The following is a 10,558-nucleotide window of genomic DNA, read 5'->3' on the forward strand; positions in this document are numbered from 1 at the left end:
TAGTTTTCCAGAGAAGAACTAAATCTGATGAAAATCATCTTTAAGAAAATGTGCTGCTATCTCTCAGGAGTATGCTTATCTCATGCATGACAAGTCATTTAAACTTATGCTGTCATCTTAAAATTTTCAGGGTATACATATACGAAGTGAACCCTGATCAATATTTGCTATTATAGGTATATCAGGTATTACAAAATTTTACCTCAATTTATGTAGTGTGGGCTTCAATGTATTTCAATGGACTCCCTTAATAACTACTGATGGAAACTCATCTTTTTTAGTGTTATACTACAGAAAAATATTAATTTATCATTTTTAAGGACCTAATTTCCAATAAGATACCTAAATCATATCACCCCGTTGATAAACTATCTAGTGGTGACTGGATGCAACAATCCTAACAGTGAAAAATCACCAATCTTGCAAGACTTTTGGTAGCAAGATATATGTTAGTATCTCCCATCATATTGTGATTACTATGTATGTCATTTAAGAAGGTAATGTAGTTAAGAGCTGGGCAATAAGTTTTCAATAATTGTGTAGCTCATGCTTGATATTGATATTAAGTACCAGGACTTAAATCTAGTTACATTTATAAACCAGCTTATCTGTTGAGATATACTTTCTTACCATTAGAGCTCATTAGAATTATTCATGACTGTTAAATGTGAAAGAAACAGTCACAATATCAATGCAAGTAATGCCACTCTTTGTTACAGTTAAATCTGTTCTGGTTACACTTGCAGACTTTTTTCAATTCAAATCCTATGTTTAACACTTTATCTTTACAAAGGTGGAAAGCAGTTGTACATAATCCGTTCTATTTATTTTAAAATAAGAGAAGCTGCTCTTGTTGTCTTTTTAATAACAAAAATTCATTTTGTTACACAAGGGTATGTGGATAATCACTTGTACAATGGGCCAAAAATTTTCTCAATAAATATGGTTGTACCACTTATGTTCTTGATTGAAATTTGGTCTTCCACATCACTCTTTGTTATTCTAAGGCTGACCTCATGAATCAATGAATTATGGCTGAATATACATTTGTTTACTTTTCAATGGGAGAATTGGACTTCCGAGAGCACTACTTTTCATTTACCATGCTAGTTTACACTGTGGTAAAGAAATTACTGCAACAGAAATTTTATTTCTGTGTTTGCTTTTTCTGAAATTTGAGCTTGATAACTCAGTTTTGGTAAGTTCAATATGTATATCAGATGAAAATTAAATCGAAAGTAGAAGCTTGGATGTGGAGGAAGGGCCCCATGTTGGCAATGATGACGTCAAGCAATGGTGACGTCAATGGAAGTCACTAAGTGTGATCATTGCTAATAATATAATATGAGCCTAATGTGTAATATCCCAGGATGGAACTGGTTTAAAATGCTGTGGTTGCAAAGAGGCCTATGTGTAATGCAGCACTGGAGTGGCAGCTCAACTTTCAATGAAAGACATTCTGTTGTGGCTCTCGTTATTTGAATTTTTTTGGCCCAATACGTGTGCATTCGCCTTAGTCGAAAGATAAGTAGGGAATACTAACATTGAATGAGTTAATTTGTGTCATTTTCGTGTTTTTCCTTGAGACCTGAGGACTTGCATGTACATAAGTGCATAATTAGCAAAGAATTATCTTATGAGACAATTTGTTGCTCATTCGTAATACACGAATGATTCACTTTGTGTTTTTTTTTTATTCTCCCTTACACAATTTGAAGCTCCATTCATTTGTACTCATTCGCAGCAAAATAATACTCATCAATTACTCTTGGCTCACGTGAAATTAACTTTTCTGGTTTATCATATTTCAGGTCATGAAAGAAAAGATGAACATGTCAAGAGGGAGAGATCGTGATAGGACAGTGAGACAGGTAATTGCTTCTTGCATTTAAAAAGAATAAAAATCATTAGGGATGGACGGATCCAGGAATTTTTTCAGATCCGGATTCGAATCGGATCCTTGATTTTCAGGGCTGGATCTTTCGGATCGGATATTTTCAGATCCAAATGCATTTTCAAATTCCTGCTATTACAACACAGTAATTATTCAAGTTTATTCTGGGTGTGTACAATCGAAGGAATGCTTTTTATATTTTCTTACACATTTTAATATTTTTATAAATTAAAAAATCATTTTCATAGGCTTTCAAGTTGTTTTTTTAACATCTTTACATGCTCAGGACTTAAACTGTTACTCTTGGGTTTGGAAATGAAAATAGGAAAAATCTTCGGATAAACCACTGGCCAGTGTCATAGGATAAGAATCGCATGCGACGGCACATTCAAAGAGAGAATTGGAACCAGTGGCGTAGCCAGGTGGGGTTGAGGGGGTACAAACCCCCCCCAAAGTATAAAAATACAATTATTTTTCTTAATAAAAGAAAATTAAATATGGAAAAATTATAAATTTACAAAATATTTCTGTAGCAAATGAAGTTTTTTGGATTATGAAAAGTGTTAAAATTAGTTTTAAACCCTCTACTTAGTACCCTGTTTTTCAAAATTTTTGACACCCCCCTCCCAAACGAAACTCCTGGCTATACCACTGATCGGAACTCTTTCCACCCTTATGTTGCATTCACTGAAGCTATTATTAAAAATTTCGGATCCAGATCCGATGTCTTCCATGACTTTGGATCCGATGTATCCAATGGAGGGCAATATCCGCGGATATTTGGATCCGAGGTGTCCGATCCAACTATCCCGAAAAATTATTTCTTGTATTTTTTAGAACCAGTTACATATTGGCTTGCATTTGATAGCTAATCAGTTGAGGGTATGTTCTTGCATAAAGATGATAATAATATGTAATACAACACCTGTAGTTGTATTAGCCAGAAAGTCAGTACAAAGAGTAAGTAGTACATATATGCTTCAATCATGCTTATGTTGCATTTAACTGTGATTAAAAATGTGAATTTTTAAGAATTCTTAAATGAAATATTCATACATTAATGTATCACAGTGCACTTTCTCTTGATTGAAGGTGTAAAATTTTAGCTTTAAATTCTCTTATTAATTTATCAATTCACTCAAAAAAATTTGTATTTGATGACCATAATATCTAAGTATTAAATAGTGATGAGACATTTTGATTAGTCTTTTCATTATTCTACCACTGTCAGCAGAATCTAGTTCTTCAAAGGGTACAAATGATTTGCAAGTATTTTATGCTATAAATAATTCTCTGAGTTTTCTTGCATTTCCTCTGCCAGTGATCATTTCATTCTTGTGTGAATGAAGCACATTTAAGCTGGGGTTGTTTGAGATGTGACACTTTTGTGAAAGTTAAATGAAAAATAACATTTGGTCTTTGGATTTGATAGAATAATGGATCAGATTTGAGCTTCAATACCATCTCGTGCTCAGAAGCAAATTTGTCATAGGGCTAAGAATAGAAATGCTTTGAAATGAGAATGGAATGTCAGAGACAGCTAGAATCCAAAATGTTGAAGTAGATAATGGCTCTCATTTAGAGGAAAGCAGGGATTCCACCAGGGATAGGGAATAGCAGGAAGCAATTTAGGGCATCAACTGACTTCATTCAGTTACGTGAGTGTAATTCCCATTACTTTTGATTTCTTTTCTTTTTTTCTTGTTAGCATATTGAATCTCTTTCATAAATATTCTCATTGATTGTTATAATACCTATTCCTAGTCATTTTTAGAATAAATTGATTTATATCGAAACTCACTCTTACCTGCTACATTAGGAGAAACCATATGAATAATCATCAGTAATTATTGTCGATGCTTGAAAGGTTTGGAAACTAAGGCCCACCATACGTTTAGTTTGGCCTCAAGGCCTGGACTGAACAGTCCGGGACTGAAGGCAGAAGTGTGTGGCGATACCTTGAGGTGGATCGTTGGTCGGTTGGCCGGATGGGAATCCAATGAGGTCTGGCCTCAGGGTCGCTTGGCCTTGAGGCCGGACCTCATTGTTTTCCCATCCGGCAGACAATCTGCCTCAAGGTATCGCCACACACTGTCAGTTCTGCCTTCAGTCCAGGACTGTACAGTCCAGGCCTTGAGGCCAAATTGAACGTGTATGGTGGGCCTGAGGCTCCGGCCTCAAGGCCCAGCCTTGAGGCCACGACGAAACGTGTATGGTAGGCCTAAGCATTCAGTATGCCACAAAATTTGCATTAAAGTTTTTTGCATGAATCATTGCCTTAATTAGTCAAGTTTGTCAGCCTCACACTGGGACTATAGTTGGGTGTTCAATTAATTTGTTGATTGACTGTTGTTAGACATGTTCACAATTAATAATTGCTGTTCCTTGAGAAATCCAGGAAACTTTACATGAATTGGCATTAATTTTTTTCCATCAAAAAAGTAACCTCAAGTAGCATTTACATAATTGATATGTATGATAAATTCAATTTTTCCATTACCCTACCACTGGAGTAAGTGGAGAATGGAACTTATTTACATTTAGTTCACGATTTAATTGTGTTTATTTAAGATAGAGATATCCTAGCTTGTGTTTTGCAATAGAATAATGAGGTATCTACGTGACCAATAACTAATTTTAAGAGGTAAAGTTTATAATATATCATTTATTATGATAACAGCTTATTTTCTTGGATTTTTGGTCAGTATATTTTTTTATTCGGTGTAAAGGTATTGATTATGTTTGGAAAAATGATTTTCCGACATAAATCACTCTTTTGCATGATACATATACATACATATTGGTCATCATAACTAGTAGTAAGAATCCTAAGATTGATATGACAATTGCTCTCCACTCAATTCTCCTGTCAGCTAATCTTTTCACATCTGTGTATATCTTCTCTTTTGCATTCTTCCTGTCTTGTTCCATGTGCATATTTTATTCAACGTCTTTCTTTTTCATTCTTGCCATCTACTTGTCCCTCAACGATTGTCTTCATCTGGCCATTGTCTCAAGATATGGTTGATTGAGTTGTTCCATCTTGTTTTTAAGGTTTTCACAATGCTTCTCATGTCTTCTGGTCATCTTTTGGCTTCTTAATCAGTTAATAAGTTGATTCATTTGATCCTCATCACTTTTCTGTAGCACCACATTTCAAAAGCCTCAATCTTTGATTTCTCTTCTACTGTCATTGTCTATGCCTCACTTAAGTCGAGAAGCACCCTCCAAGTTCTGATAAATTGTTTTCTTACTTTTATGTGTGAATTTCCTGCTGTTAGTAGAAAGTTTGTTTTGTAGAAAGCTAAACTGCTGATTATTTCTGTCTTGCTCTTCCATTGCTAATTATTCTCCTTTCCAAATGACAGTTAATTCTCCTCTTCCAGTTTTAATAGTCTTGACTTCTCTTCTGGTCCATACTAATATCTTTTTCTTTGTGCTTATTTTTAGCTGATAGATACCCATTGGCCCACCCAAATTTACCAGAATTTTTCTTCAAATCTTTCTCTGTCTATGATATGATAGCTATGTCATTGGAAAGTTGTAGCATGCTAATTTTTTCTCCTTGTATGTTTGCTCCTGAGGTCCTTCCTTTGATTTCATTAAAGGCGTTCTCATTGTAAATGTTGAAAATTTCATTTTTTTCCTCACCCCTTTACTAATGCTTGCTCCTGAACCGTTGAGTCCTGATTTTATCATAACTCTTTGATTTTTATTAAATTGTAAATGATCTCCTGTCTTTGTGAAGCGCTCCAATTCTTTTCAGGAATCCAGCATTGAAATCCAATCCACTTTGTTAATTATCTTCCATAAGTCCTCAAACACAATGAACATAGGCTGGTTCTTTTCCATTTTCTGCTCTATAAGCAGCTTAAGTGTCAAAATTACTTCACCAGTGCCCTTGCTTTTCCTGAATGTGACTCGGTCCGTATCTAGGTAGTCTTCTGTTCTTCATTCTATTCATCTGTAGTTGTTCCTTGCTAGTATCTCTGATGCATGTGCAGTCGGGCTTATAGTGATAACATCTTCACACTTCTCCTCTCTTTTTCTTCTTGGGAATTGAAATGATGTTCCTCTTGAACTCCTTTGGTGTCTCACCTATTGAGTAAATTTTTCTTTTAATTTTGCACAGCTTGTTTAAGGTCTTTTCTTTTGCATTTTAATCAGCTCTGCTGCAAAATTGTCAATTCCAGATGCTTTATTCATCCTCGGGCCTCTTGCTGCCACATCAAATCCTGATGTTAAAATTGGGGCTCCCATTTCAATGCTGTTTTCTTTTCTTTCACTTCAGATAGCTTTTGTTCTTATTGTTTGACCCTTTTCCTTTGTACAACTCTCCGAGATATTATTTCCATCTCGTCACTGCACCTCCTTTTTCAACCATCATTTCTTCATTAGGTTAGATATTACATCTTACGCTCCTTTCCTTGAAGTAGTATCTAACTGTGTATTGGAAGTTTCTACTTTTCCACACCTAAGATTGTTCTGTGCATCTTCACAAATATTCTTCATCCACTTTTCTCAAGCCTTCTTTGCTTTACGTCAAATCTTGTTTCTTGATTTCAACTGATTCTATTGTTTATATCTGTATAAAAGTTTTTGTCTTTATAGCCGTGGGGTAGTATAAAAAAACTAAAATATCGGCCCAAAGAAAAAAATATTTAATTAAAAACTGATAGTACTTAATCAAACCTCCAAGAAAATAAGCAGCTAGTGAGCAGTTATTGCTTTTGAGGGCTGCATTGATTGCTTTCTGTTCCACCAGCCACTGCTCGAGGGCAATAGCAGTCCCGTCCATGTGGTGGGAGGAGGGGGTGGCGGGGGTGGTGGCGGTGGGGGGGGAGGAGGGGGAGTGGGAGGGGCTGGTTCCCACGGCACCACCAAGTACTCCAAGTTGGAGAATGAGGAGGCGGACAGTCCGAGCCGTCAATTTGGCAGTGACAGGGGTCAGCTGCAGGGGGCACTGGCGAGATCATCGAATGACCACTCGTCAGAGCACGAATCGCCTGCCACCCTCAAGACTGTATCGCACCAAATTGGCCATGAGCTAGATGAGCAGGCTGTGTGAGTAATGACATCATTTACTCAACCCTTCCCCCCCCAACAGCATAGGATTGAAAAAAATGCTCGATGGGGCTGTGGAGGTAATTGAATGCTGAGCGCTCTGTGGTACTTATTGTCTGTGTTCAAATATCTGCAACACCCACCTTTTCTTTGTGCTAACAGCTGTTGTCCTAAATGCCTTTTTAAGAGACTTTCAAGGTTGTATGTAGATGTATATCCCTTCTAATAATCTTATTCTCTCAAGTTAGAGGAAGCAGGTATCATTTTGTGGAGTGAGAATATGTATAAAAGAAACATGATTTTGAAGCATGCTTCTCTAGTTCCATTGAATGTTTTTGTAGTTATTATGTAGTCATTATTTTCCAAAAAGCTGGGGAATTTGTTCTGAAAAATGGCGGTATAGTCATGAAAACACTACCTTTGGTAAAAAAGGTTGAATCCATTTAGCTGTTTAGTTAGTGAAGTTATTTTGTATTGTTTAAACATAATGGTGTTGGGATCTGAAACTTCATCAATTTTGTCTATATTTTTTCCCACCTTTTTGTTGAATGAATCTATTTACATTTACTTGAATCTGTTGTTTTAAGGGTGAGAGTAAATTTATGTAACATTTAGTATAAATGTAACCCTCTTTAAGCTATGACGACCGAATTATGTTTTCAAGCAAATGCATTTTTAAATAGCTCCAGTTGTAATATTAATTATGTAAACAGTTAAAAGTACATGTGTTTCATACAATCTCTCATACTTATTCATTCCCACGTGGAACTGTTTGGTAGATGAACATTGATGCATGAAAAATTACTGGAAATTAGATGTGTAGGTACATAGAAGTCTCAATCACATTTAACAAATCGAAAAAAAAACTTCTACAAAACCTCTTTTCCTTTTAAGTAATACATTTTATATTAAAATATTTTAGTAAATTTGGTGTGAGCAAGTAAATATGTACTCAGTGGTTGCTCTTAGAATAAAAAAAAGTCAGAACATCCCAAATCAAAACTGAAAATTTAATTTTCTGTTTAAATAAAATTAAAGAGCTTTCTTAAAATTTTATTAGTAAGTTAAGAAATATAATTCTCTTTGCAGGATGCTGGATGAATTTGGAAATGAATTAGAAAACAATGAATCTAAGATTGACTCAACTATGAAGAAAGTGGCCAAAGTTTTGCATATATCTAATGGTTAGTAAATTTCATCCTTTGAATACTATTATAATTAATATGTCTAATCCATCATTTAAATAATTGTGTGTATATAATGCTTAGTGTACCAGAAAAACGATTCGGAATATTACAGATTTTCTGGATCTTATGGGAAAAGAAGCTATTAGGATCACCTGAAAATTGCAAAAAATAAATCCATGGTTGAATTTGAAAAACATAAATTACATATTTAACATTTTTGAAAATTTGGAATCTTAATAAAACTTATTCTTATACTTTAAGTGTGTATGATGAGTATTTGCTTTGTGTAGTTACAGTAGACCCATGGTCATTTGTTAGTTTGAAATGGTTTGATTGACCAATAATTGTTATCACCTCCTATCCATGAAGTACCTTGAACATTTCCTTACTCTTTAGTTCCTACCCTCTTCTATTTTCTCTCGTCTACCTTTTTTGCTATCTCTAAGTAAATAGTTTTTCAATTGCAATGGACCCAAAAGATGCAGAGAAAGCTTGGCACAGAAACAAAAGAAACTGAATATGGATGTATTAACTGTCAATTTCAATTATCCATTTGGATTCTCCTCTCCATTAGGATGCTTAATCCATACTCAACTGCATTGTGACGATCTCAAAATTTTTCTTATGTGAGAAACTTTTTTGAAACATATTTAAGGAAAAGTATTGCTGAAGTCAGTCAATTGGTGTTGATTGCTTTTACTCAGTCATAGGTACTGTCCATCTGTCTGTGGTCAGTTATCACTAATGGGTGGTGTTCAAAAGCTGATCTGTTAGTGATGAATTTAACACGTTCAGCACCGCTTCGGTCATAATGACTGAAACATGTACATACTTCATCTCCACGCTGCTTCGGTCATTATGACTGAAGAATGAGCCTTTCTTTTGGCCACTCACAGCACGCTGTCGGTCCGACCTACTTCGGCGACACGTGAGCGGTGCGGCGTGCGTAGACGAATGCACACAAAAACTCTAACGGAAAGGATCAAAGTATTAAAACAAAGGAAAATAGAATGACACATCAGCGCAATGGGCGAATTCGTCTAAAAGTCCGTGGCAGGGAACGTGTTAATTTTTAAAAACTGGAGTTGTTGAACAGGAACAGTTGATCAATTTTTTCGAAAACAATTAGCAAGTTACCAATGAAAAGTGACAACTTGATGAATGGATATCACAAAACGCTTTTTCTCTGGCTTTGGGAAAGTGAATGTTCATATTCTGTGTTTGCCTGTTTTTGGTATATCATCAGTATCAGTAATTAAATGCTAAGTTTACTTTTCTTTGTATTGTTTTCAGAGCGACTGTGTGGAATTTACTAATTATTATGATAAGCAATAATAATAACAACATTATTATTTCACATATGTGTAATCATTCTGTGACTTAGGACGCTTTCAACCCTCTGATAGACACAATTAATCTGTGAGATGATGTAACAGACAACAGAAGTAAAAGAATATTTTAACTGACTGAGAAATGTTTGATCTTTGTAAATGTTATCCCTAGTTTAGTGTCAAATATGCAGCTTGGTAATGTTTTCAAGAAGTTACAAATTTATAAAAAAATGTTATATGTTCCAGTTTTGTAATAGAAAAGTGCAATGAATTATAGAAATGTTGCCTAAAAACAAAAATATACACAAGCATAATGAAAGGTTTAGTTTTACATGTAACCTCTCTCCTAAGCCTATACAAAAATTGCATTTCTTAATCTGACAGATGTATTGGGTCCAAATGTGGTAGGATTTGTATTGTGTCTATAAGAAGGTTAAAAATGTCCTTCCTCTCTGAAGACCATCTGTTGTGACGAAGGAGTGGTCAATGAGTTTTTGTACGCCTCCCCCTTCACTTCCCTCACATGGGTGTACTCCTGATGGAGGGCAACTCAGCACCTAGCTTGGTCTATCCAAAGTATCTATAAACAAGTCTGTGTAGCTATTCAATTTCTTCCTATCCAATGTGCCTGGTGATGAAGATTTTTGAAACCTTGTCTGCAGGAAAGTTCTGCATTAAATAGGTACGTATGTGAAATAATAAAGTTATTATTTAGATGTGCGAGTAGCACTTTTTGACCTCAAGTCAAGTTGAAAACTACTCGCGAGTATCGAGTTGAGTCGAGTATGGTTAATTCCTGGACCAGGCGATGCAACAATGCGTGCCTCAACACATTCTCATTTAATCCCCGAGCGAATTTTCTATTCTGGATGCTTATCTTGATGGAAAGAGGAAAAGATAATGAGGAACGGTGATGGTATTTGTGTTAGAATTTGGAGATAGCAGTTACTCAAGCACAATTGAAATTAATTAACCTCTTGTAATATGTCGTCAAAGTATGTATCGAAACTGCTCAGAATAACCCTCAGCAAAGATATTTGTTCAATTGTAATTAAGATTGTATACGTAAATGTATCATGTAT

General features: G+C 35.3%; 1 protein-coding gene across 1 annotated transcript in view; it reads left to right on the top strand.

Moving 5' to 3' along the window:
* The window catches only part of LOC124159784 (syntaxin-6), a 38,109-nt gene that overhangs the window by 25,233 nt on the left and 2,318 nt on the right, over window positions 1–10,558 (top strand). The window contains exons 4-6 of the mRNA XM_046535701.1: window positions 1,812–1,871; window positions 6,660–6,958; window positions 8,048–8,142. Of these exons, the coding sequence (XP_046391657.1) occupies window positions 1,812–1,871; window positions 6,660–6,958; window positions 8,048–8,142 (454 nt within the window). The remainder of the gene's footprint in view (window positions 1–1,811; window positions 1,872–6,659; window positions 6,959–8,047; window positions 8,143–10,558) is intronic.

This window comes from Ischnura elegans, chromosome 5 (genome assembly GCF_921293095.1).
Source record: "Ischnura elegans chromosome 5, ioIscEleg1.1, whole genome shotgun sequence".
NCBI lineage: Eukaryota > Metazoa > Arthropoda > Insecta > Odonata > Coenagrionidae > Ischnura > Ischnura elegans.